The 25,522-nt window shown below is 65.5% G+C and overlaps 3 protein-coding genes, 1 long non-coding RNA gene and 1 other non-coding gene across 5 annotated transcripts in view; 3 read left to right on the top strand and 2 right to left on the bottom strand.

The window, feature by feature from the left end:
• Positions 1-5,674, bottom strand: part of CCM2 (CCM2 scaffold protein) — an 11,986-nt gene extending 6,312 nt beyond the window's left edge. The window contains exons 1-3 of the mRNA XM_027703576.1: positions 5,537-5,674; positions 507-680; positions 137-220 (exon numbers count right to left, since the gene is read on the bottom strand). Of these exons, the coding sequence (XP_027559377.1) occupies positions 137-220; positions 507-680; positions 5,537-5,566 (288 nt within the window). The 5' untranslated portion in view covers positions 5,567-5,674. The remainder of the gene's footprint in view (positions 1-136; positions 221-506; positions 681-5,536) is intronic.
• A 407-nt stretch (positions 5,675-6,081) lies between these two features.
• On the top strand, positions 6,082-7,621 carry LOC113977463. The gene is made up of 3 exons (XR_003537337.1): positions 6,082-6,168; positions 6,546-6,758; positions 7,239-7,621. It is a non-coding gene; the product is annotated as an uncharacterized LOC113977463 (long non-coding RNA).
• LOC113977486 lies at positions 6,326-6,454 on the top strand. Its single transcript, XR_003537339.1, has one exon. It is a non-coding gene; the product is annotated as a small nucleolar RNA SNORA9 (small nucleolar RNA).
• A 955-nt stretch (positions 7,622-8,576) lies between the features above and the next one.
• PTPN23 (protein tyrosine phosphatase, non-receptor type 23) lies at positions 8,577-19,987 on the top strand. The gene is made up of 26 exons (XM_027703581.1): positions 8,577-8,795; positions 9,825-9,899; positions 9,977-10,104; positions 10,566-10,642; positions 10,750-10,799; positions 11,326-11,457; positions 11,794-11,874; positions 12,328-12,459; positions 12,577-12,624; positions 12,854-12,910; positions 13,084-13,142; positions 13,400-13,479; positions 13,563-13,677; positions 13,955-14,020; positions 14,130-14,275; positions 14,590-14,898; positions 15,286-15,440; positions 15,521-15,672; positions 15,876-16,055; positions 16,215-16,382; positions 16,477-18,208; positions 18,377-18,558; positions 18,739-18,843; positions 18,927-19,065; positions 19,153-19,266; positions 19,343-19,987. The coding sequence occupies exons 1-26, from the start codon at positions 8,712-8,714 to the stop codon at positions 19,886-19,888; spliced, it is 5,112 nt and encodes a 1,703-aa protein (XP_027559382.1). The 5' UTR covers positions 8,577-8,711; the 3' UTR covers positions 19,889-19,987.
• A 50-nt stretch (positions 19,988-20,037) lies between these two features.
• SCAP (SREBF chaperone) overlaps positions 20,038-25,522 on the bottom strand; it is a 31,723-nt gene continuing 26,238 nt past the window's right edge. Inside the window, exons 18-23 of the mRNA XM_027703583.1 lie at positions 25,292-25,377; positions 24,584-24,666; positions 23,708-23,874; positions 22,458-22,538; positions 21,749-21,955; positions 20,038-21,298 (exon numbers count right to left, since the gene is read on the bottom strand). Of these exons, the coding sequence (XP_027559384.1) occupies positions 21,053-21,298; positions 21,749-21,955; positions 22,458-22,538; positions 23,708-23,874; positions 24,584-24,666; positions 25,292-25,377 (870 nt within the window). The 3' untranslated portion in view covers positions 20,038-21,052. The remainder of the gene's footprint in view (positions 21,299-21,748; positions 21,956-22,457; positions 22,539-23,707; positions 23,875-24,583; positions 24,667-25,291; positions 25,378-25,522) is intronic.

The raw sequence follows: 25,522 nt of genomic DNA, 5'->3' as shown, positions 1-25,522 counted from the left end.
GGGACACCAGGATGGGGGACACCAGGATGGGGGACACCAGGATGGGGGACACCAGCTGGACGAACCCCAGCGCTGTGGAAGCTCCGTGACCCTGGATTTTCCCCCGCTGGGATCCCTGGAACAGGTGACCCCTCACCTTGGCGTTGTCGATCAGGTGCAGGATCTCCGTGCGGCTGGAGGGGTTCAGGTATCCCGGGATGGAGGTGAGTTGGCCTAAATACTGGGAAAGAAGAGCCAAACCGTTACCACAGCACGGACACAGCCTTGGAACAAGCCCAGAAGAGCCACGGAGATGCTCCAAGGAAAACCTGCAGACAGGTGAGAGCTGGGAATGTCCACCTGCAGAAGGGAAGGTTCCGGGGAAACCTCAGAGCCCCTTCCAGGGCCTTCCAGGAGAGCTGGAGAGGGACTGGGACAAGGGCTGGAGGGACAGGACACGGGGAACGGTTTCCCAGGGACAGGTGGGATATTGGGAAGGGATTCCCAGCGAGCAGGAGCAGCGTTACCTTGACTTCCTTCTCAATGTAGTCGTGCAGCAGCAGGTCGGGCTCCACGCGCTCGGGCAGCGGCACCACCACCGTGTGCAGCGGCCGCCGCTCCGTCACCTTCTCCTGGGCCTTCTTATCCCGGCCCTTCTCGCCCTTCAGGAACACCCGCTTGAACGGAGACACGATGCCAGGCTGGGGAGGGAAGGGGGACACCGGGCTCAGGGGGACAGGGGCTGGGCCACTGAAACTCGGGGCCCTCGCCCGGCACTCCTCAATCCCATCCCGCTGCTCCGACGCTCCGCGCTTGGAGCTACAAATCCGCGGCTTTCCGCTGGAAAGCGTTTTCCTAGGACGTGCCCCAAGTGCTGAACGCTTCCAAAATGTGGTGGTTTTCCCCCAAGGGCACCATGGTCAACCTTGCAAGTGAGGGGAATACAAGTGTGTTCCAGGTAAAGAGCAGATCCGGAGGGTTCCTCCATGGTTTTGTGCCTTCTGCCGTGGAGACTCACCAAGGAATGCCCAAGGGACAGGCAGGAATGTTCCCAGGAGACCCAAAACAATGAGGAAATGATCCAGAAAGCGAATTTCTCTGGGAGAAACGGCTCTTGGTGGTTCCTAAAGTGCCAGGTTTGGAAAACCATTGGAGCCAACAGGTGGGCTCCCGGCTGAGAGGGAGCACCTTTGGCATCGGCACGGGAATTCCAAGTGGATCCCACCGAGCTCCACGCTGGATAAACGACTGGGAACATCCCCAAAGTGCTCCAATTCCAGGGTTATCAGGGGAAGTGGATGTTTGGAGCAGGCAGATCCATGGCTGGACCTGGGAGCTCCTCAGCAACATGGCTCCAATGCCCCATTCCCAGGTGGCCTCTGCTTCCCACCCCTCAGGACAGTCACATCCCAGCTTTCCTGATCCCCAGAGCCAAGAGAAAGGAATATGGGATCTGCAGGGGCAGAGAAGGTGCTTCCAAAGGTGAATTAATTAAATCTAAGCCAACTAAAAGCTCCTGGGAGAATGGGAATGATCAGCCACAAGGACATCGGGGACAGCATGGCCTGGAAAAACATCCCTTGGATCAGAGAGATAAAAGTAAAGGGATTCTATAGGACAAAACGGAAGCAAACAACTCCCCAGCCCCTGCCTCAGGAGCAGCAAGTGTGGATTTTTGGGAAGCATCCAGGAGAAGGACTCCATGATCCTTGATCGGGATATTCCATGATTCTGTGACTCCACAACCCTGCCCAGGGGTTGGGACTCCACAGAGAAGGAAATCCTGGACTCAACAGGTTCTGTTTGCCAAAAGCAGAGGTTTGGGGATGCTCCAACCCCAGGGTGCCCCATCCCAAATCTTGGCTGCTGATGCCCAAGGATCTAATTCCACAGGAATCTTTTAGGAATCCAAAGCAGAGCGATGCAGGAACCCCCGACCAGAATCAAGGCTGTACCCAGACACTTCCCCTTTCACCAGCTGGCTCCAGATCCACCCCAATCCATAAAACCCCCCTTTTCCCTCAGGGATGTGCTGTCTCCGCAGGGCTGGGACGATCCCGAGCCCCCCAGGCTCTCCGGGGAGAGGATCTGGGGATCCCAAATCCGAGGCAGAGGCACCTCCCGCGGTGACGCAGCTCTGAAACAGCTTCTGCTTTTGGGGCTCCCCGATCCCGGCACCCACCTCGTCCTCCATGGAATTCCCTGGGAGCGTGGGCCAGAGCCGTGCTGGGAGAGCCAGGGGGGCTCTGGGGGGAAAGGGGGAGCTGTTCCCCTGGCTTTGGGGGAGCCAGGGCCGGAATGGAGGAGCTTGGGGCCAGGAAGTGCCACGGCCACAGTTTCCTCCCTCCCACGTGACAGGTGGAGCTGAGGGTGGAACTGGTGATGGGGCTGTGGCACGAACCCGTTCCCACCTCCCACCCCGCCTCCTGCACCCCTAAATCCCTGGGAACAGCCTGAATCCTTTGTGCTTTGCTGCTGCCACACCAGGATGGGAATCCCCCCAGCCCACAGGAGGCTGAGCCCTGGTTTCTCCTCAGAGTTCAGAGCTGGTTTGTCTCCAGCACCTGGGTCGAGACCAGTGGTTGGACTTGATGATGCCAGAGGCTTCTCCAGCCTTAATGATCCCGTGATCCACTGAGTCCATGGGTGGGAAAGCTTCTTCCTGCCCAGAGAAGCTGTGGCTGCCCCATCCCTGGAAGTGTCCAAGGCCAGGTTGGATGGGGCTTGGAGCAACCTGGGCTAGTGGGAGGTGGGCAAGGGGTGGAACTGGGTGATCCTTAAGGTCCTTCCAATCCAAACTATTCCATCATTCCATGATTCTATTTTGAGTTTTAGGTTTCACACTTGGAAAGCAAAGCTGGGAACGAGGCTACAACTCCCTGAAGAAGGAGGTTGGTTGGAGAAGCAGCAGCCCAAGCCCTGGTGGGTGGTTTGGGGAGGACGGGGCCATCCTGGGAATGGGAGCCAGGAGTCATTCCCATAGGAGCTGCTGGAGAGAGTCCAGAGGAGGCCCTGGAGATGCTCCCAGGGCTGGAGCCCCTCTGCTCTGGAGCCAGGCTGGGAGAGCTGGGGGGGTTCCCCTGGAGAAGAGAAGGCTCCAGGGAGAGCTGAGAGCCCCTTGCAGGGCCTAAAGGGGCTCCAGGAGAGCTGGAGAGGGACTGGGGACAAGGGACAGGGGGACAGGACACAGGGAATTGTTTCCCACTGGCAGAGGGCAGGGTTAGATGGGATATTGGGAAGGAATTCTTGGCTGTGAGGGTGGTGAGGCCCTGGCACAGGTTGCCCAGAGAAGCTGTGGCTGCCCCTGGATCCCTGGGAGTGCCCCAGGCCAGGTTGGACGGGGCTTGGAGCAACCTGGGCTGGTGGCAGTTTCTCTGTCACCCCTGTTCCCCATCTCCCAGTGACCACAGGCAGCTGTTTGCTCCCCCAGCAGCCACAGCACAGACACCCCAAAATCCACTTTATTGGCCCCCCAAACCCCCCAAGGAGCAGAGGGGCTCCAGCCCTGGCAGCATCTCCAGCAGCTCCACGTCCTCCTGCTGCTGTTTCCAGGGCTGGAGCAGCTTTGCAGGGGGGTCTCAGCTGAGGGGGCAGAGGGGCAGAATCCCCCCCTGTCCTGCTGTGGGATCAGCCCAGGGCATGGGGCTGGATCCATCCAGGGCATTCCCAAGCTGGAAAAGTCAGGAATGTCATGCTAACAGAGAATTCCTTCAGGGACATCGTGCAAGCTCTGGATCACCCGCAGCCATTGGATGGATTCCGGATTCAGACCAGCAGGAAAATCCTCCTGACAGGCAAATCACTCCCAGAAAATCCACCTCCACCTTTTCCTCTTCCCAGGAATAACCAGGCCGGGAGCATCCCTCCTCACCTGGGGCTCCAGGTGTGACCCCACCCACTCCCAGCCCCGGGCAGGCTCCCATGGCCCCGCAGGAATTCCGGATGGATCCGTCCTGCCCCACGGATCTATGAGAAACGGGAGTTTATCCCAAACCTGCCCAGGAAACAGCTCATTCCTGCTGGGATAACCACCAGTGAGATCCTGGGAACACCAGCTCCTGGCAGGAATTCCAGGCCCCCAGTTTAAACCAGTTCAGGCTTTACCCAAAGCTGAGCTGGGACTTTCCTGCTCATCCCAAACCTGCCCCGACATCCCTTTGGATCAGCACTTGAGGAACTCAGTGCCCTCACTTCAGCCCAGAACGCTGCTGGAATGATCCACGGGGGGGGAAAAAAACAGAGGGAAGAGTTTTCCCTGCAGCTGGAACAGCAGCTGGACACAGGGATGGATCCCCCCGACTCCACAGCTGAGTGATCTGGGTTTAATGGTGATCCACCACCAAAACCATGGAAAATTGGCTCCAAGGAAGCCCCATAAGCCCAGGAATCAGCCCAGGAGATGCCACAGCTCTGGAGGGGCTCAGGGATCAGGACAGGGATCAGGACAGGAACAGACAGGTCTGAGATTACCGGTGCAGGAGGGACTGGAAAATGTGGGATCAGCCGTGGGAATCCTCCTCATCCACTGGGATCACCCACAAAGCAGGAGGGAAACAGACTGGGGCAGCCAGGTCTGGACAGAAGGGACTGGAAAATGTGGGATCAGCCCTGGGAAGGGGCTGTGAGGAGGATTTAGGGATCAGAAGGAGGACAGGTGGGATCATCCAGGTGGGATGGAGAGCAGTGGGGGGATTAACTAACATGTCCAAGCACTTCAGAGGAGGATCCAGACTCCAAACTGGGATGTCCCAAGGAAGAGGTGGGACCCACAGCTGGGGTCACCCCACACCACCTGCAGCCTTGGGAGCCAAGTCCTTCCCAAAGGCAGGAGCATCCCGTCTCCAGGAGGGTAATTCCTCCCCCTACGGCACCAGGTGACACCAGGGGGGTTGAATTCCTAGGTCTGGCTCCATGGGAAGCCGGGATGGCAATGCCCCAAGAAATCCATCCATTTGCCCTCGCTCTGGGAATGTTTTGCTCAGTCCCAGGGAGAGGCTCAGCAGGAACCTGCTGCCCCTTCCCAGGATCCCTGGGAGTCCAGGGCCCCCCAAAAATATCTGATTTCTCCCCAAAATTACGGGATCAAAGCCCTCCCTGCTCCAGGATTGTGGAGCAGCTCCGGCTGAACTTCCCCCACAGGACTCAGAAATGGGCTGAAATTAGGGAAATTAGGGCAAGGTGGGAACAGGGGCAGCTGCTGAGACCCAGAGACACGAGGAAGTACAAATGTATAGAAGTATAAATGAACCGGTATAGAAATGAGATTAATTCACGTAAAGAGTTGATTTAAGTAAGTTAACAAACCCATAAATTAAGAGCTTCATAAATAATAACCCCATCAATTAATGATCTTCTCAACACCCCCACTCACATCGGGAGGAGGGTTTTTTTTTGAAGGGGCGGGATCCGAGCAGACCCCCGGGAAGGGGGATCCGGGAAACCCCCGGGAAGGGGGATCCGGGCCGGGGGTCCCGCAGGTCCCACGCCCGCGTTCGGGAGCGCCCCGCGCCGGGGCTGAGCGACCCCCGGAGGGGCCCCGCGGTGCCGCCGCTCTCACCTTCTTGCCCTTCTTGCCCTCCTCCTCCATGGCTCCGGCGGCGGCCCGGGCCCCCCTCGGGGCATCCCGGCCTGGCTGCGCGGCGGGGCCTCACTGCGCGGCGGCGGCGGCGGCGGCAGCCATGGCCCGCCCGGGTCCCGCTCCAGCCCCGCTTCCCACTCCCGTTCCCGATCCCGGCCCCGCTCCCGTTCCCGGCCCCGGCGCCGCCTCAGCGCCCGCGGCTCGGCCCCGCCGCCATCTTGGGCGGCGCCTTCCCGTGACGTCATCGGCCCGCCGCCAGGGGGAGAGGGCCGCCATGCGCACGCGCCGACCCTCCAGCGCCCCGAGCCACGCCCACCCGCGCCAAAGCCACGCCCCTCACCTGAAGAACCGCGCAATGGCCACGCCCACGACGCCGAGGCCTCGCCCTCCAAATAGCCACGCCCCCAGTTGATGGACCGTCGTGTTGGCCACGCCCACCACGCAGACACCGCGCCCCATTGTAACCCCGCCCCCAGCTGCTACACCGCTCTCAGGTCCCGCCCCCTTGTGACCACGCCCACCTACTGCCGTCAGGTGGCGCCGCCGCGCGTCGCGTCGCGGTGACGTCAGAGTCGGCGCGCGCGTTGTCTCGACCATGGCGGCGGCGGGAGGTGAGGGGCGACCGGTCGGGGCACCCGGCGACATCCGCCCGCATCCGCGCCCCGGGAGCACCGAGGGCTCCCCCGCACGGGGCCGTGAGGGGCGGTAGGCGCGGTGCACGCTGGGAAGGGCGGCGGGGGGATCCAACGGGATCCGGGGGCGATCCCGCCGCAGGCTCCAGCATGGTGGGGCCTGGCGTGGCCCCCGCCATTCCTGCAGCGCTGCTAGAGTATCCCGGGGCCGTTTGAGGCCTCTCCCGGCGCTTCCCGGGGGCGGTTATGGAACCCCCGGACACCCCCAGGGCCCGGGAGGGATCTGAGGGGGGACACGGGGGAGCCCTGGAACCCCCGGGCAGGGCCGGGGACATTCCTGCCTTTTCCCATTCCAGCCTCCTGCTCTGGGGACCCAGCCCCGTTGAGGAAGTCACCGGGAAGGAGAAGATGGATTCAGAGGACCTGTCACCGAAATTGGCGTTTTTGTGGTTAATTAATGCTACCTAATTAACGCTACTGAGGGCTCAGCCCCTCCTGTGGAGGGGACCCGGGGCACAGCCCTGTCCCTCCATCCCGGCGGGATTTCTCCGGAGTCACCACGTGTCCAGGTGAGCTGTCGCTGCTCTGCCCCATCTTGGTAATTCCCTCATTCCCTGGAATTACCTCTGCTAGCCCCGGCTGCCCAGGGAGTCCCCGGGGCTGGGATCCCAAGGGAATGCTTGGGGGGGGGGTGGCTACTGGGACCCTCCCAGTGACCCCGTGGGGCTGCGTTCCCAGGCTGTCCCCATGTCACCCCTTGCTCCGGCTGCGCCTTCCTAGAGCTTCCCATGGTTCTGGAGAGCCTGGGATCGACCGTGTCCGGGATCCCACAGCCCCTCCCGCCGCAGGCTCCAGCGTGGGGGGGCCTGGTGTGGCCTCTGCCATTCCTGCAGTGCTGCCAGAGTATACTGGGAATGTTTGAGGCCTCTCCCGGCACTTCCCGGGAGTGGTCATGGATCCCCCGGACACCTCTGATCCAGGGGGATAGGAGGGGAACCCCTGGAACCCCCAGGCAGGGCCAGTGACCTTCCTGCCCTTTCCCCTTCCAGGCTCCTGCTCCAGTGATCCAGAGGGATTTCGGAAGGCCCAGGAAGTGGGTGCAGTGCTCCTGTCACCGTAATTAACCCAGCTGTAGTTAATTAAAGCTGGAATCCCCCGGGAATGCTGACCTGGGACACTTCCCATCCCCGTGGGGTCCATCCGGTGTCATCCCTGTCCAGGGGAGGGTTGTCACCTTGTCACCTGCACCAGACCTGGGCAGCTCATCCCACCCTCCCTGTGCCAGCGCCCTCATCCCACAGGGATTTATCCTGCAGACGTGGATGGAAGGAGCAGCTGGGGCAACGTGGCACTTTCCCTGTGGGAGAACGTGGATCCAGCTGCACCAGAACCAGGGAATTAAACGTGAAACCATGATTTTTCCAATTAACAATTGAGAGCCTTTGTCTCCTTCTGTTTTAGGCAAAAGTGGGACTGGATGGAGGGGCTCCAGTTGTTGGAGTGGGGATTCCCAGGGGAGCAGGGACCCTCCCTGTGTCCCCGACAGGTCCAGGGTCACCTGGACTCACTGTCTCTATGTCCCAGGTCCTGATGTCCCTAGAGCCCACTGTCCCTGAGGCCCAGTGTCCCTGTATCCCTGGATCCTGATGTCCCCAGGGCCCTGTGCCCACATCCTGGTGTCCCCATGCCTGAAAAACCGGGACAAGTGGGCTGGGAAAACTGGGTGGGGAGTGGGTTTTTCCAGCTGGAAGATGGCTCCAGTCCCTGTGGGATCTGGGAAGCTCCCGAGGGGCTGCTCCTGTGCCAGAGCTCATCAAATCCTTCAATGAACGGATGGAATAATTCAATTAATGGGCCAAGTGATTCAGTTAATGGGGCAGATAAATTAATGGGTCAGTTAATTAATGGATCGAATTATTCAATTAACGAGTTCAATAAATGAATGGATTGTTGTAGGGTAAAAACTCTGGTTTTGTGATTGTTCCACATTGTTGGAAAAGGCCTGGGGAGAGGATGGGGCATCCCCCGGACCACCGAGGGGTCCTGGAGGCCTCCATATGCATCAAGGCAGTGAGAGAGCCACGGGAGGTGAGGAAAGGGGTAATTAACAGGGTAATTAACGGCGCCCGTGCAGGGAGGGTTTGGCAGGGCCTGGTACCGGGGGTTGCCATGGCAACCGACCATCCTCTTCGGGGGCGGAGCTTCGCCATGACAACACCCGTCTCCTCCAATCAGCGCCCGGGGCGTCGCCATGGTTACACCTGTCTCTTCCAATCAGCGCCGGCGGTGTCACCATGGTTACACCCGCTTCAGCCTATCAGCGTGGGCTGCGTCGCCATGGCAACAGGTCTTGTCCTGCCCCGAGCGGGCGTGGTCCCGGCGGTGGGCGGGGCGTCGCCATGGGAACGTCGCCGGAAGTGTCGCGGGGACTCGGTGTCCCGTGAGGCCCCGCGCGGTTCCGGCGGGCCGGGATCGGGATCAGCGGGATCACCGGGAGCGGGGCCGGGAGCGGCCGGGCCGCCATGGAGGCCGTGCCCCGCATGCCCATGATCTGGCTCGACCTCAAGGAGGCCGGGGAGTTCGCCTTCAACGCCGCCGTCAAGAAGGTGGGGTCGGGGGGGGCCTGAGGGGCGTGGGAGCGGCGGGGAGGGGCGGGGCTGGGAGGGGGAGCGGGGGCCGTGGGTCGGAGGGTCGCGGCTCCGTGGCGAGTTTGGGGTCCCTGAGGCTCTGGGGGGTCGTTTGAGGTCTGGGAGGGTGGGGAGGGCTTGGAGAGTGGGGTGGGCGTCTGGGGGCGGGGTTGGGGTCTGCGAGACTCGGGGGGAGGCACGGGGGGTCCGGGAGGGAGGGAGGGGTTGGAGACTGGGGCAGGGGGCTCAGGGGGTCTTTGGGGTCTGGGAGGCTCAGGGGTTTTTGGGGTCTGTGAGGCTCGGGGCGGTGTTTGAGGTCTGTGAGGCTCGGGGGTGCCCAGGGAAGGCCAAAGCGGGTGGGGGGGCCGGTTTGGGGGTCCCTGGGGCAGCGGGGAGGTGAAGCGGGGGGGGCTGTGGGTCAGCGCAGCGGGTCGGGGGAGTTCCGGAGAGGGGGGAACCGGGGCGGGGCTGCTGGGGACCCTCGGGGGGCTCCGGGGTGGGAGAGGCGGGGAGGAGGTGACACGAGGGCGGGGGGTTCCCCCCTTCCCGGAGCCCCCCGAGGTCTGGGGGGGCCCGGCCCGGCCCTGTCACCCCCAGGGGGACCTGAGTAATTAATCCCTTAATGACGAGGTGTAAACAAGCCCCGCCCCTGCCCGGCTCTCCCCGTGCCGGGATTCATGGAAGGGCAGGAGGATTGGGGAGGTTCCCCCCGTGTTTCCCTCACTCCCTCCGCGGTTTGAGGGGGGGACTCAGGGCGCAGATGGCCCTGGGAGTGTCCCCAACCTGCCTCACCTGCGGGGGTCGGGGGGGACCTTCTCCCTTCCCGCAACTTCCTTTTCCAACCTCAGCAATTCCTGGATTCCCTCCCTTGCCCGCGGGGATGGAACTCGTCCCTCGGGGGGTCGGAGCGTTTTCGTCCCCGAGCCCCCCTGGCCCAGCCCGGGGTCCCCCACCCCCGCTGGCCCCCCCGGGGGTCTCCGGGCCCCTCACCCCCCTCCCCTCCCGCAGTTTGTCCTGAAGAATTATGGGGAGAACCCCGAGAACTACAACGAGGAGCTGCGGAAGCTGGAGCAGCTCCGGCAGGTGAGGGGGGACCTGCCCGGGTGGGGCCCTCGGGGGAGGCTCTGCCGACCCCCCCTCACCCCGCTCCGTGTTCCCAGAGCGCCGTCAGCGTTCCCAGGGATTTCGAGGGCTGCAGCACCCTGCGGAAGTACCTGGGACAGCTGCACTTCCTGCAGAGCCGCATTCCCATGGGAGCGGGGCAGGACGCGGCCGTGCCCGTCACATGGTGAGGGGAACCCCTCGGGGAACGGGGTCCTGTCCTGGGGTGACACAGTGGGATCCCAGGGACCCCGTGGGGAACCATGTCCTGCCCTGGGGTGGCACAGGGAGGTCCTGGGAGCCCTCGGGAAATGGCGTCCTGGCACAGGGGAGTCCTGGGGACCCCTTAGGGGATGGGATTCTGCCTCGGGGTAGTACAGAGGGGTCCCAGGGAACCTCTGGGAAATGGGATGCTGTGCCAGGGGGGCTCTGGAGGACCCCTTAGGGAACGGGCTCCTGGCACAGGGAGGTCCTGGGGACCCCTCAAAGATCAGTGTCCTGCCCCAGGGTGGATCCCAGGGAACCTTTGGGGAGCAGTGTCCTGCACAGGGGGTTCCCAGGGACCCTTGGGGAGCAGGGCTCCCGACACATCCTGCTTCTGGGAGAATCCCTGGTTGTTCCCTGTCCTGTGACCCCCTTTTCCCCCAGGACCGAGATCTTCTCGGGGAAGGTGGTGACACATGAGGACATCAAGTACGAGCAGGCCTGTGTTCTCTACAACCTGGGTGAGGAACGGGACCCCTCCCCACCTGGGACCTGCTGGGACCTCCCTGCTCCATTCCTGGGGCTGGGGGGGGGTCCCTGCCCCACTGAGCCCACCCTGTCCCCACAGGAGCACTGCATTCCATGCTGGGAGCCATGGACAAGAGAGTGTCTGAGGAGGTAACAGCCCCAGAGAACCCAGAGACAGCTCTGCCCCACGGGGGGTGTGACAGGGCAGGGACTGTCCCTGTGCTGGGAACTGGGAGGACACACCTGGAATCCTGGGGGCAGGTTTGGGGGCTCCAGGAACAGGTCATGGAGGGGCTGGAGCGTGTCCAGGGAAGGGAAGGGAATTGGGGAAGGGGCTGGAGCAGCAGGAGGTGAGTGGGGACTGCAGGGGGACAGGAGGGTGAAGCTGGGGTGGGTCGGGCTCTGCTCCCAGGGAACAAGGGACAGGAGGAGAGGGAACGGCCTCCAGCTGTGCCAGGGGAGGCTCAGGTTGGATATTGGGAAAATTCCTGCTGGGAAGGGCTGTCCAGCCCTGGCACAGCTGCCCAGGGCAGGGGTGGAGTCCCCATCCCTGGAGGGATTTCCAAGCCCTGTGGATGTGGCACTTGGGGACATGGTCAGTGGTGGCCTTGGCAGTGCTGGGGATCAGGTGAACTCTGGGAAGTCTTTCCCAACCCCAACAATTCCATCCCCTCAGGGCATGAAGGTTTCCTGCACCCACTTCCAATGTGCTGCCGGTGCCTTCACCTACCTGCGGGATCACTTCCCACATTCCTACAGCGTGGACATGAGCCACCAGATCCTCAGCCTCAACATCAACCTCATGCTGGTGGGAACTGGGGGCACTGGGCACACTGGGACACCTCGACCTGTGTCCACAGGGTTGGGTGTTCCCTGGGGATCCAAGGAGCTGGGACCCCAGTGTCCCACGGGGAGTTGTCTGTGGGATCTGGGCTCCCTCCAGGGGGGAAAGGATGTTTTGGGGAGCAGTGGGAGTCAGGGAAGGGTCTGTGACTTTCCTGGTCTCTCTGGGCACCTTGGGACTGATATTACCTGTGCCTCCTTGAACTCTCAGGAAAGGGGCTGGAGCTGGGGGGTCCTGCTGGAGTTCTGGGGTGTCCCAAGGGTTGGGGACACTGAACATTCCCCCTCTTGTCCCTGGCAGGGCCAGGCACAGGAGTGTCTCCTGGAGAAGTCCATGCTGGACAACAGGAAGAGCTTCCTGGTGGCCCGGATCAGTGCCCAGGTGAGCTCCAGGAGCTGCTCCCAGCACAATCCAGGGAGAGGGAACTGCAGAGGGACTTTGGGCAAGGGCCTGGAGGGACAGGACACAGGGAATGGCTGCCCCCTGCCACAGGGGAGATTTGGGTGGGATATTGGGAAGGAATTCTTGGCTGTGAGGGAGGCGAGGGACTGGAATGAATTTCTCAGAGAAGCTGTGGCTGCCCCATCCCTGGAAGTGTCCAAGGCCAGGTTGGACGGGACTTGGAGCAACCTGGACTGTGGACAGGTGTCCCAGTGATGTCCCCAGTTCCTGGCTCTGATCCCAAACACATCCCTGAGTTCCCCACCGGAACCGTTTTTCCGGGCGATCCAAATCCCTGGGCCGGGGCCGGCGCCTCCCCCTTGCCCTCCCTGCTGTGGATCCCTGGGATCCCCAGGTGTTCCCGGGGTGCCCCAGCCCTGTCCCCCCCCCCAGGTGGTGGATTACTACAAGGAGGCCTGCAGGGCGCTGGAGAACTCGGAGACGGCGTCGCTGCTGGGCAAGATCCAGAAGGACTGGAAGAAGCTGGTGCAGATGAAGATCTACTACTTTGCTGCCGTGGCCCACGTGAGTGGGGAGGGGCTGGGGGGCTCCCCTCCCGCCTCGGGCTGATCCCTGGGCTTTTCCTGCCCCTCTCGAAGCTCTCCCTGGAGTCACAGAGCTCTCATCCCTGTTTTCCTGCAGCTGCACATGGGGAAGCAGGCCGAGGAGCAGCAGAAGTTTGGGGAGAGGGTAAGCAGGGCCACGTCATCCCATGTCATCCACTCCAGGCTCTGGAGCGTGGTTCTGGGAAGGGGGTTGTGTCTTGGGAGAGGTTGGCATGTTGGGCATCCGTGAGTGTCTCACCCGTGCCCTGTGTCCTGCCAGTGCCTGGGAAGCTCTGGCCCTCAAAGACTGGTGTCCCTGTGCAGGGCAGGGACATTTCCTCCCGTGCCAACCCCAATTCCCGCTCTCTCCACAGGTCATCTACTTCCAGAGTGCTCTGGATAAGCTCAATGAAGCCATCAAGCTGGCAAAGGTGTGTTCCCAGGAGCAGGGATTGGGGGCTGCCAGGCTGGGAAGGGGAGGATTGGGATGGCTTTAAGAGGCTTCAGCTGCCCCCAGGCCTCTCCATTCCTGTCTGGAGCACAGCAGGAGGTGCCTGGGAGGCTCTGGGAACACTGACAGTGATTCCTGCTCTCAATTCCACAGGGCCAGCCCGAAACCGTGCAGGAAGCCCTGAGGTTCACCATGGATGTGATTGGTGGGAAGTGAGTGTGGATGGGGCACCCCAGGGTGGTGTATCTGTCCTTCTCCAGGGATTGGGAATGCTGGGGGACAGGGAGCCTGGGGAGTGTCCTTGGTGTCCCCATTGCAGAGCCCAGCACTGCTCTGGGAATGAACGGCTGCTGCGGGAATGCTGGAGCAATCCTGGGAGACCTGGGGGGGCTGATCCCAGTGGGAGCCAGCTCAGGCAGCTGGGAATGCCGCCCACTGCTCCTGACAAGGCATCGCTTCCCAATTCCAGGTACAATTCCGCCAAGAAGGACAACGACTTCATCTACCATGAGGCCGTGCCCGCGCTGGACACCCTGCAGTCTGTCAAAGGTGGGCAGTGGGACACACCCCAGGGGCTCCCTGGGCACAGGGATCCGTGTGGGAGTGGTGCCAGCCAGGGCTGTGTCCCGCAGGTGCCCCCCTGGTGAAGGCTCTGCCCGTGAACCCCACGGACCCTGCGGTCACCGGCCCCGACATCTTTGCCAAGCTGGTGCCCATGGCTGCCCATGAGGCCTCCTCCCTGTACAGGTGTGTCTGGGGTGGATGGGGTGGGATGGGATGGGATGGGATGGGATAGGATGGGGGTGTCCATCCCAGCAAGGACCCCCTGTCCCAGCTCGGGCTCTGCAGGCTGGAGGAGCTGCAGGGGACCAACGTCACAGCAATGTGTGGCCCCCCCAGGGCTGGACGAGGCTCCAGCCAGTCCCCAGGGGCGACCAGGGCTCGGGGGACCCAGGGACCCCCCGGGCTCAGGGATCCTGGCAGAGGTTTCCCTGCACTCATGGGATGTTTTGTCCTGTCACAGCGAGGAAAAGGCCAAACTGCTGCGGGACGTGATGGCCAAGATCGAGGCCAAGAACGAAGTGCTGGAGTACGTGAGGGGACTGGTGGGGCCCTCCCACCCCTCAGGGGCCCCGCGGGTCCTGGGCTTTGGCAGGGGGGACACGGCCACCCCTCAGGGACCCCTCTGTGTCCCACAGCCAGTTCATGGACTCCATGCAGCTGGACCCCGAGACCGTGGACAACCTGGACATGTACAACCACATCCCGGCCGTGCTGATGGAGAAGTGTGCTGCCCTCAGCGTGCGCCCCGACACCGTCCGCAACCTCGTCCAGTCCATGCAGGGTGAGGGAACGGGGGGCATGGGGGTGGCACTGCTCCCTGCCCCAGCTTGGCACTGGGAATGGCTGCACCAACAGCCAGTTCTTTACTGGTATGAATTCCTGAATCCCAAAGTGTTTTTTCCCTGTTGGATGGCAGGGGGGTGACCCTGAGGGGGTTGGTGCCCAGGAGCGCCCACCACCCCGCTGTCTGGGCTGCCATGTCCCTGCCTTGGGCTGCCCACAGCCGGGTTTAATCCTGAGATGCCGTGTCCGTGCCCGGCTCCAGGCCCAGAGCAGTCGGGAGGTGTCCCAGCCCCGCTCCCTGTGTCCCCCCAGTGCTCTCCGGGGTCTTCACGGACGTGGAGGCGTCGCTGAAGGAGATCCGGGACCTGCTGGAGGAGGACGAGGCGCAGGAGCGGAAGCTGCAGGAGCTGCTGGGGCGGGTCCCGCCGGCGCCGGGGTCCCCCCCGGGGCTGGCCGAGGTGAGCAAGGAGTGCTCCAAGTACCTGGAGCTGCACGAGAAGGCCAGTTTCACCAACACCGAGCTGCACCGTGCCATGAACCTGCACCTGGGCAACCTGCGCCTGCTCGGCGGCCCCCTGGAGCAGGTCCGGGCCGCGCTGCCCACCCCCACCCTGAGCGAAGGTGAGGCCTCCCTGTGCCCCCCCTGGGCTGAATCTGTCCCCCCGGACTGGGGGAGGGAGGGTTGCTCTCCCTGTGCCACTCTGGGGGTCTACCTGTCCCCACCACACCCCAGGCTGGGGGGAGGCAGGGCTGTAACCCCCTGAGGTTGGGTGTGCCACCCTGGGCTGGGGGAGGCAGGGCTGTCCCTCCCTGTGCCCCTCTGGGGGTCCCTGGGTGTCACTGGGCGCTGGCACCGTCCGTGTGAGCTGGTTGTCCCCGTGGAAATGTGACAAGTGGGGCCTTGTTTGGGGACAGAGCCCTGGTCACTGTTCCAGGGTGTGGCCCCTCACCCCTTGGGGTGAGGTCCCTTGGGGTCCAGCCTGACCCCTGACCCTGTCCCACCCCCAGATGACAAACAGGTGCTGCAGAACCTGAAGCGAATCCTGGCCAAGGTGCAGGAGATGCGGGACCAGCGGATGTCCCTGGAGCAGCAGCTGCGGGAGATGATCCAGAAGGACGACATCACCACCTCGCTGGTCACCACCGACCGCTCCGAGATGAAGGTGGGGCTGGGGACACGCCCGTTCCCCCCGCAGGGGCTGCTCAGGCCCCGAGCCCCACGGACCCTTCCCTGTCCCGGCAGAAGCTCTTTGAGGAGCAGCTCAGGAAGTACGACCAGCTCAAGGTGTACCTGGAGCAGAACCTGGCGGCGCAGGAGAACGTGCTCAAGGCCCTGACCGACGCCAACGTCAAGTACGCAGCCGTGCGCAAGGGCCTGGCCGAGGTGGAGCACAAGTGAGTGCGGGGGGCTCGGGGCCCAGCAGCAGGGCTGGGCTCACCCCTGGCTTCCCCCGTCACACCCCTGTGCTGGGAGCCGTGCCCGTGGCTTTGTCCTGCTCCCATGTCCATCCCAGCGGGAGCTGGTGGGTCACCCGGGAGCCTGGAGCTGGGACCAACCTTTATACGGGTAGTCCATCCCCTCTGTGCCCCTTTCCCAGGTGGAACACCACCGTCCAGACGCTGGTGGCCTCCTACGAGGCCTACGAGGACCTGATGAAGAAGTCCCAGGAGGGGAAGGATTTCTACACGGACCTGGAGGGGAAGGCGGCCAAGCTGCTAGAGCGGGCACGGGCCGCGTGCCAGGCCAGCCAGGCCCAGCGGCAGCAGCTGCTCGAGAGGTGGGTGCTGACCAGAGCCTGGGGGGCTGCTGGGACCCCCGGGAGGGGGAAAGGGCCTCAGGGTGCTCTGCGTGGTGGCTCGGGGGTCCCAGTGCCCATGGAGGGGGGTGGTGGGCAGGCGGTGCCCAGCCCTCCCTGAGCCCCACCTGCCCCCCTCAGGGAGCTGAAGAAGCAGCCGCCCCCCCGGCCCACGGCCCCCAAGCCCCCCCTGCAGAAGAAGGCACTGGAGCTGGAGCCCGGGGGCTCCGAGGCCGCAGATTTGGGCTCCCTGGGGCTGCCGGACCTGCCCGAGGAGCTGCGGAGCCTCCCCCCGGAGCTGCTGCCCGGGCCCCTGGCACAGCTGCCCCCCCCCAGCACTGGCCGCCCTGGCTGGGGGGCTGCGGCCCCCCGAGCCCTTCGTTCCTCCAGGGGGGGTGGCCAGCGCCCCACTGCCCCCCCTGGCCCCCACGCCCCCGTTCCCGGGGCACTACCGCCTGCCCGGGCCCCCCGGCCCCTTTCCCCCTGCGGGAGGGGCCCCGGGGCAGCTCCTGCAGCCCTCTGCCCCGGCCGGGCCCGTGCCCAGCTCGGCCCCGGCCCCGCCCCAGCTCTTCCCGGCCGCCCCCCTGATCCGCGCTCCGGCCCAGCCGCCGTTCGGGGGGCCCCACGTGCTGCCCCCGCGCTCGTCCCCCCAGCACGGGGCCCTGCCCGCCCCCGCCTACGGCCTGGGCCAGCCCGGGGGGGCCCCCGGCCCGCTCCGCCCCCCCGGCCCGGGGGCAGCTCCCCTGGGTGCCCAGCCGGGGGTGGGCGGCCCCGAGCCCCCGGGCACCCGCCCGGCCACCACCACGGTGGACAGTGTGCAGGCCCCCATCTCCAGCTGCACCGCCCCTCCGCGGGGACCCCCGGGCCCCTTTCTGCCCCCCCAGCGCCCGGCGGGGCCCCCGACCCCCTTCCCCTCCCCCCCGGGGGGGGTTCAGCCCTTCGTGGCGCCGGCTCAGCACCCCTTCCCCCCGGCACAGCCCCCCCACACCTTCGCCCCCGCCCAGGCCCCCCAGCAGTTCCCCCCGGGGCCGTTCCTGCCCCCGGGCCCTGCCCAGGCCCCGCTGCCCTTCCAGCAGCCACCCCCCCGGCCCTCCCTCGCCCCCCCCGCCCCGCCCCCCCCGCAGCCCTTCGCCGGTCCCGGGGGGCAGCTGCCCCCCCCCGCCCCCGGGCAGCCCCCGCTGCCCCCCCAGCTCTACCAGCTCCCAGGGCAGGACCAGCTGCCCCCGCCGGGGCTCGCCCCGCACCCGGGGGCCGTGCCCTTCCCCAGGGCCCCTGCCCAGGGCGGTCCCGCGGCGCTGGGGGGGCTCCCGGCCGTGCCCCCCGGCTCCCCCGCGCTGCCCTTCTGCCCCAGCCCGGCCCCCCCCGGCGCTCAGCTGCCCCCCGGCTCCATGGCCGCCCCCGCCCAGGCGCCCCCGCCCAGCCCCGTGCCGGGCACCGTGGTGGTCCAGGGCCCCCTGGTGCCGTCCCCGGCCCCCTCCCCGGTGCCGGCCCTGCCCGTGCAGCCCCCGGCGCCGCGACCCCCGCCCGCGCTGCCGCCGCCGGGCGCGGGGGACGCGGCGTTCCCGCGGCAGAGCCCCTGCCCCGCGGACCTGCTCTCGTCCAGCCCCGAGAGCCAGCCCGGCGGGGCGGCAGCCGGGGGGCTGCTGCAGCCCACCAAGGCGGGCGCGCAGGAGGGGCAGCGGCCGCGGGCCGTGCAGGTGATCGAGGCGGACCCGTACGCGGAGCCCGAGCGGGTGCAGCGGCTGCGGGCCGAGCTGGAGCGGTTCCGGGCCGCGGCCGAGCGGCTGGAGCGGCCCGTGCCCGGCGGAGGCTCCGAGCTGGACGCGCTCTGGAAGGAGCTGCAGGAGGCCCAGGAGCGGGACGCCCGCCAGCGCTCCATCGCCATCGCCCGCTGCTACTCCATGAAGAACCGGCACCAGGACATCATGCCCTACGACCGCAACCGCGTCGTGCTGCGCTCGGGCAAGGACGACTACATCAATGCCAGCCGCGTGGAGGACCTGTCCCCGTACTGCCCCGCCCTCATCGCCACCCAGGCCCCGCTGCTCGGCACCGCCGCCGACTTCTGGCTCATGATCTACGAGCAGAAGGTCTCCGTGGTCGTCATGTTGGTGTCCGAGCAGGAGCTGGACAAGGTGCGTCCTGTCCCGGGTGAGGGACAGCGGGGATGGCCGGGGCAGGGCCCCCGGGGATGGGACACCCTGCCTGCTGCCTCTCGCCCTCGTGTTGCGCACGGGTGTCACCGGGGGGCCCGTGGGGGGGAATGGCCCCGGCAGCGTGTCCTGACGCCCGTCCCCCGGCAGAAGGTGCTGCGGTACTTCCCGTCGGAGCGGGGCCAGCCCGTGGCTCACGGCCCCCTGACCCTGGTGCTGACCAGCCTGCGGGTGACCCCCACGCACGTGGAGCGGATGCTGACGCTGCAGTACCGCGACCAGAGCCTCAAACGCACCGTGGCCCACCTCCAGTTCACCTCCTGGCCTGAGCTGTACGGAACGGGCGGGCAAGGGGGGCTGGGGGGGTCGCAGGGGAGGGCCTGGGAGGCCTGATCTGCTGGGGGGGCTGTGGGACCAGAGCTCTGAGTGTGGGACGGTGTTTGGGCAGCCCGGACGCCTCCTGGGGGGGCTGAGCGCAGGGACTCCCCAGTGAGCGTGTCCCCCCAATCCAGGGGCCTGCCCGACAGCAAGGGGAGCCTCCTGCGCTTCATCCAGGAGGTGCACGGGCACTACCTGCACCAGCGCCCGCTCCACACGCCCGTCGTGGTGCACTGCAGGTGAGCGGGGACGGGGCTCCCGGGGTGGGGTGGGGTCTCCCCCCTCGTCTCTCGGGGTGTCACAGCCGGGGGTCTCTCCACAGCTCCGGCGTGGGCCGCACGGGGGCCTTCTGCCTCCTGTACGCGGCCGTGCAGGAGGTGGAGGCCGGGAAGGGCATCCCGGACCTGCCGCAGCTGGTGAGGCGCATGCGGCAGCAGCGCAAGCACATGCTGCAGGAGAAGGTACCGGGCACGGGCTGCGGCCCTTCGGGGGCTGGGGGCAGGGGCTGCAGCCCCCCCGGGCTCTCACCGCGTCCCTCTCCCCTGCAGCTGCACCTCAAGTTCTGTTTCGAGGCCGTCCTGCTCCACGTGGAGCAGGTGCTGCTGCGCCACGGCGTGGGGACCCCCGCGCTGCCCAAGCCCCCCAACAGCACCTCACCCAAGGTGGGTACGGGGGGAGTACCGGGGGATTGGGGGGGGGCTCTGCCACCCCGGGGCTCACGGGGCTGCTCTCCCCCAGCTCTACTTCCAGCAGGACCCCCAGGACCTGGTGCTGGGGGGGGACGTTCCCATCAGCTCCATCCAGGCCACCATCGCCAAGCTCAGCATCAAACCGGGGGGGCCCAGCACAGAGCCCGGGGGGGGCTGGGGGGCGGATCCCACCTCCCCTCCGGACCCCACGGACCCCGAGGTGCCACCAGTGCTCCCCGACGGCGTCGTGGACGGTGTGGGTGCCTCCCTCCCCGAGTCCCCGGCCCCGGGGCCGCCCCTCCCCGAGGCACAGGGTGACGCCGAGAGCAGCAACCACGTGGGGGAGAGCCCCGAGGGGCCGGGGGGGCCACCAGAGCCCCCCGCCGCCCCCCCCGCCCCCCCCTCCTCCTCGCTGGAGCTGCTGGCGTCGCTGACGCCCGAAGCCTTCAGCCTGGACGCCTCCCTGAAGGGCAAACAGCGCATGAACAAGCAGAACTTCCTCCAGGCACAGCCGGGCGAGGGGCTCCGCGGGCCCCGGCCCAGCGACGACCCCCTGAGCATGCTCGACCCCCTCTGGACACTCAACAAGGCGTGAGAGGGGCGGGGGCCCCCCGGCCCCCCCAGCTCCACTTTGACTCCAGGTAGAACTGACTTTTTCAGCTCTTTGCTACTAAAATAAAGCGAGTTTATCGGCCGGGCGCTGGTGCTGCTGTGGGGCTGTGCCCCGGGGGGGCTCAGCCGGGCTCGGGTTAGTTCCGTTTAATGGGCGTTCTCGCACACGTTATAAAACACGTCGGTACAAAAAGCGTCCCCTGTACAGCACAAAGGTACAGCTGGGCGAAGGCCACCCGCGGGGGCCGGCCTGGGGGGCCCACCAGGGCTGCGGGGCCCCTGTGCCGGGGCCGGCACCGCCTCTACAATCACCGGGGGTCGAGAACAGGCGTCATCGGCGTTCGGGGGGCGCGGCAGGACGGGCGGGGACCCCCCCGGCCCGGGGAGGGGCTGCAGCGGGGCCTGTAGTGCAGTGGGGAGGGGAGTGCAGCCCCCGGCCCGCAGTGGGTGGGGGGCTCTGGGGGCAGCCCCGTGCCCGGGGTGGTGCCTGCCCGTGGTTGGTCCCGCCCAGGGGTCCCTCCCCAGCACCTGCAGGAGCGTGGGCGAGGCTCCCGCCCCTCCCAACCTGAGAAAAGCCTCCTTTGGCCTCGTAGCAGGAGGAGGAGGAGGAGGAAGGTGCTATTGCTGCAAACGGGGCGCAGGAGGGACCGGGCAGGGTGGCTGTGCTAGGGTGAGGGGGGTGCTGGCCCCCCGTGCCCCCCTGCCCCAATAAATAAGAACTATTTACAGCATATAAATAAATAGGGCAGGGCTGCTGCGGCCGGGGCGGGGCTGGGAGGGGCCCTGCCACGCCCTAAGGCACGTGGGGGCCGAGCCACGCCCGGGGGTCGGTCCCGGCCCTCTCCCCGCTGCCCCCGGGGCTCTCTGGAGGCCGTTCCGTGCCCTGGCAGGTCAGCGCTGGGAGCCACCACCACTGTCCCCCCCCTGCCCTACCCTGTGTCCCCCTGTGTCCCTCTGTACCATCCCACTGCCTGGGAGCCCCCGGGGACGGCAGGGAAGCTGCTGGAACAGGGAGAGGAGCAGGAAGGTGGGGCCCTGCCGGGTGTCTGAGGTGGGAAGGTGCCGGAGGCACGGCCGGAGCGATGGAGCCGCCGTCCCGTCCCCTGGGGCCGAGCCCCCCCTGGGTCCCGCCTGCCCCTGCTCCTGCTCAGTCCAACTTCTCGAGCACGGAGGGCACGTAGAGCAGGCTGAGCTCGCTGCCGAAGTTGCAGACGATGGCGGCGTTGTCCAGCACCAGGATCTGCCGCGCCGGCTGCGCCTCGTGGCTCTTGCCCAGGTACACGGTCTGCAGCAGGTCCCCGTAGCCGATGTCCCAGAAGGACACGCAGCCCTGGCCCCCCGTCACCAGCACAGAGTCGGAGATGACGCCCAGGCTGGCGCCACAGCCCAGCTCCTGTGGGGGACGGGACGGGAGCTGAGCCACGGGTTGGGAACGGGAGAGAGCTGAGTTCTGGTTCTGGGGTGGGGAGAGCTGAGCCCCGGTTTTGGGATGGGGAGAGCTGAGCCCTGGGGGTTTGGAATGGGGCAGAGCTCTGCTCCTGGGGAACAAGGGACAGGACGAGAGGAAATGCCCTCAGGTTGTGCCAGGGAACGTTTGGGTTGGCATTGGGAAAACTCCTCATGGAAAGGGCTGCCCACCCTTAGCACAGCTGCCCCGGGCAGGGGTGGAGTCCCCATCCCCAGAGGGATTTCAAAGCCCTGTGGGTGTGGCACTTGGGGACATGGGCAGTGGTGGCCTTGGCAGTGCTGGGGATGGTTGGACTGGATGATCTCAGAGGGCTTTTCCAACCCCAACAATTCCCCGCTGCCCCGGCTGTCCCTCCCCAGTGCCCCCAGTGCCCACCTGCTGGATGGAGTAGAGCTTGGTGCCCGAGCTGCGGTCCCAGATGCTGATGACGTCGTCCAGGCCGCTGCTGATGACGCAGGACGTGGTGCAGGTCAGGGACGTGACGTCCCCGCGGTGGGCGAACATGTGGCTCACCCGGCTGCCCGTCAGCACGTCCCACAGGCAGATGGCCCCGTCCTGGCCCCCGCTCGCCAGCACCATGGTCTGCAGGGACACCAGGAGGGGGTCAGGACCCCGAGGGAGGGGACGGTGCCCAGGCTGGCTCCGCACACCGGCATTCCCAGCGCTCCCAGGCTGCGGAAGGCCGTGGGAATGTGGGGTGGAAGCCTGAACTGCCAGCTCAGGGGTTCCCTGCCTTAGGGATGGGGCAGGGATGGTTTCAAGGATGGTCTCAGGATGAGCTCAGGGATGCTCTCAGGGATGGGGCAGGGATGGGTCAGGGATGAGCTCAGGAATGGTCTCAGTGATGCTCTCAGGGATGAGCTCAGGGATGCTCTCAAGGATGGGGCAGGGATGCTCTCAGGGATGGGTCAGGAAGGTCTCAAGGATGGGGCAGGGATGCTCTCAGGGATGGTCTCAAGGATGGGTCAGGGATGCTCTCAGGGATGGTCTCAGTGATGGGTCAGGGATGCTCTCAGGGATGCTCTCAGGGATGGTCTCAGTGATGGGTCAGGGATGCTCTCAGGGTGGTCCCACCCCCCCGTACCTGGTCCATGTACACGGCTGTGATGGCTCCCGAGTGGCCCTGCAGGGTGAAGAGGCAGCAGGAGTCCTCCAGCCGGAACACCTGGGGCAGGACAGGCAGGTGAGGGGGGGGCTCCGGGGCAGCCGCTGTGGGTGGTGCCACCTGAGCCCCCCATGACCCAGCAGATCCACCTGATCCCTGTCCCGGCAGAGCCAGAGCCTGGCAGTGATTCCAGAGGCCTCGGGATGGTGCTGCCAGGGCAGGGGTAGGTCAGGGCTGTCATGAGGTGACAGGGCAGGGACGGGACATGCAGGGCTGAAGGGGATGGGGAGGGGACAGGGGGCACCCTGGAACAGAGACCCTGATATTTGTGTTGGGTCACAGCAATCCCCTGCAGCTCCAGGACTGGCAGTGCCTGGAAAGCTGGAAAAAGCCCTGGGGGTGCTGGTGACAGTGGCTGGACATGAGCCCAGGTGGGCAGGAGGGCAGTGGCACCTGGCCTGTGTCACCATAGTGTAGCCACAGGCCCAGGGCACTGCTGGGGCACCTCCAGCCCTGGGGGCAGTGCTGGGGAGTCCAGCATAGGACACTGAGGGGCTGGAGCATGTCCAGGGAAGGGAACGGAGCTGGGAAGGGGGTGGAGCAGCAGGAGAGGCTGAGGGAGCTGGGGGGGCTCAGCCTGGAGAAAGGGAGGCTCAGGGGGGACCTTCTGGCTCTGCAACTCCCTGACAGGAGGGGGGAGCCGGGGGGGAATCGGGCTCTGCTCCCAAGGAACAAGGGACAGGAGGAGAGGGAACGGCCTCAGTTGGAGGTTCAAGTTGGATACTGGGAAAATTCCTTCCTGGGAAGGGCTGTCCAGCCCTGGCACAGCTGCCCAGGGTAGTGGTGGGGTTCCCATCCCTGGAGGGATTTCAAAGCCCTGTGGATGTGGCACTTGGGGACATGGTCAGTGGTGGCCTTGGCAGTGCCGGGGGAGTGTTGCACTCGATGGTCTCAGAGGCACTTTCCAACCTCTGCAATTCCATGATCCTCTGAAGCCCACCATCCCACAGGGATCCCACGCTCAGCTCAGGGTGACGCTCACGGGCTCTTGTCCTTCCAGCTCCACTGGTGCCACATCCGGGCACGGACAGAGCCTGTGGAGCTTCCGGAATGTGCCGTGTTGGCTCCAAGCCCCCTCCCCAGGCTCCCCCCCCCCCTGCACGAACAGCCCAGCTGAGCCCAGCCCGTGTCCCCACAGGCCGTGTCCCTGTCCCATGTCCCCCTCTCACCCTGAGCGTGTGGTCCTGGCTGCCGGTGACGAGCCGCCCGGCCGCCGCCTTCAGCGCCGTGATGGGTTTGTGGTGGGCACAGGGCACGCTGTGGGTGAGCTGGCACAGCACCACGGCACCCCCGCTCAGCACCGGTGATGACGGCACGCTGCTCCGGCCCGGGCCCCCTGCACAGACACAGGGGAGCTGCATTCCAGGGAACCTGGGGCTGCTCCTCCGGGGAACCCTCGGGCTGGAGCTACAGCGGCTCAGGGCTCACGAACAGCCACAGTGAGGGGCTCAACAGAGTTATGGAATCACGGAATAGGGGGGGATGGGAAGGGACCTGGAAGATCATCCAGTGCCACCCCCTGCCATGGGCAGGGACACCTTCCACCAGCCCAGGTTGCTCCAAGCCCCGTCCAACCTGGCCTTGGACACTTCCAGGGATCCAGGGGCAGCCACAGCTTCTCCGGGCAACCCCACCCTCACAGGGAGGAATTTCTTCCCATCTAAATCATCCACTCCAGAACTGAAGGAACCCCTGTGCTCAAAGCAGTTACTCCCTCAGAGCTGTGGCTGTGCTGAGGCCCTGGGCTGGGAATGAGTGAAAACTGAGAGAAATAAGTGGGAGAGGAAGGAGGTAAGGGCAGAGCTGACCCTGGGAGCACACTGGAGCCTCCAGCCCGGAGCCTCCAGCCCCTTGCCTTGGGGAAAACCAGCATGGGGATGGAATCCCTGCACAGGGAACTGCCCCAGAACCCCTCACCCCTGGCGGCAGAGGGTGCCCTTACTGCTCAAGTTGGAGAGGGTGTGAGAAGAGTCAGCCCCAAAGAGGAAGAGGGAGGAGGAAGAGGGAGGAGCACAGGGCAATGCAGACACTCCCACCCTGCTCACCTCGGAACTGCAGGTGGTTCAGGGCCGCGTGTGTCTCCAGCGAGAAGAAATCCAAGGAGCCGTTCAGCCGGGCAGCCACGATCCTGAGGGGAAACGGGGGTGAGGAGAGGCCCCCCCGAGCCCCCAGACTGGGCAGAGCACGGAGCACCCACTCCTGGGAGGAACTGCACCAACAGGGCTGGGAGATCACAGAGCTCAGAGCCCCCTGCCCCATGGCAGCACCTCTGCAACAACAGCCACGGGAACCAGTGACCCAAAGCTCTCCCAGCCCTGAAACCTTCTGGATATTCTGCTGCTGGGGAGACTGAAGAATGAACAAGTGGCTGCTGGAGCAGACCTGACCTGGAGCCAGAAGAGCTGGTGAGAGGTGGACACAGGGAAGGGTATGGCTGGATATAAGGCTGGATCTCAGGAAAAGGTTCTTTTCCCAGAGGGTGGTTGGGCACTGCCCAGGCTCCCCAGGGCAGTGGGCACAGCACCAAGGCTGCCAGAGCTCCAGGAGCGTTTGGACAACGCTCTGAGGGACAGAGTGGGACTGTTGAGGTGTCTGTGCAGGGCCAGGGGTGGGACTGGATGATCCTTGTGGGTCCCATCCTACTCAGGACATTCCATGGTTCAGCTCCAGCTGAGCCTGGAGCTGCTGTGGAGCTCAGTGCTGGGTCCTGGCCCACCCTGGCAGGGGATCTCCAGCCCGGCCCAAGGAATTACCTGTTGTTGAGGAAGACGAGGGCCGTGATTCCGGACTGTCCCTCCTCGTTGCTGCTGCAGAGGGTGCCCTCGATGGCATCCCACACCTGGGGGAGGAGGGCTCACTGTGACCAGGTAACAGCTCCCTGGGCTGTGCCCCTGGAGCTGCGTGACCTCCACCTTCCCGTTACCGTGTCCCTGCCCATCCCCTCCCCGTTCCCATCACCCCAGCCCTGCTCCTCACCTCCAGTT

The sequence above is a fragment of the Neopelma chrysocephalum genome, unplaced genomic scaffold, assembly GCF_003984885.1.
Source record: "Neopelma chrysocephalum unplaced genomic scaffold, ASM398488v2 Primary Assembly neopelma1_243, whole genome shotgun sequence".
NCBI lineage: Eukaryota > Metazoa > Chordata > Aves > Passeriformes > Pipridae > Neopelma > Neopelma chrysocephalum.
The sequence above is the reverse complement of the archived record's forward strand: the minus strand, read 5'-3'. Positions and strand labels throughout refer to the sequence as shown.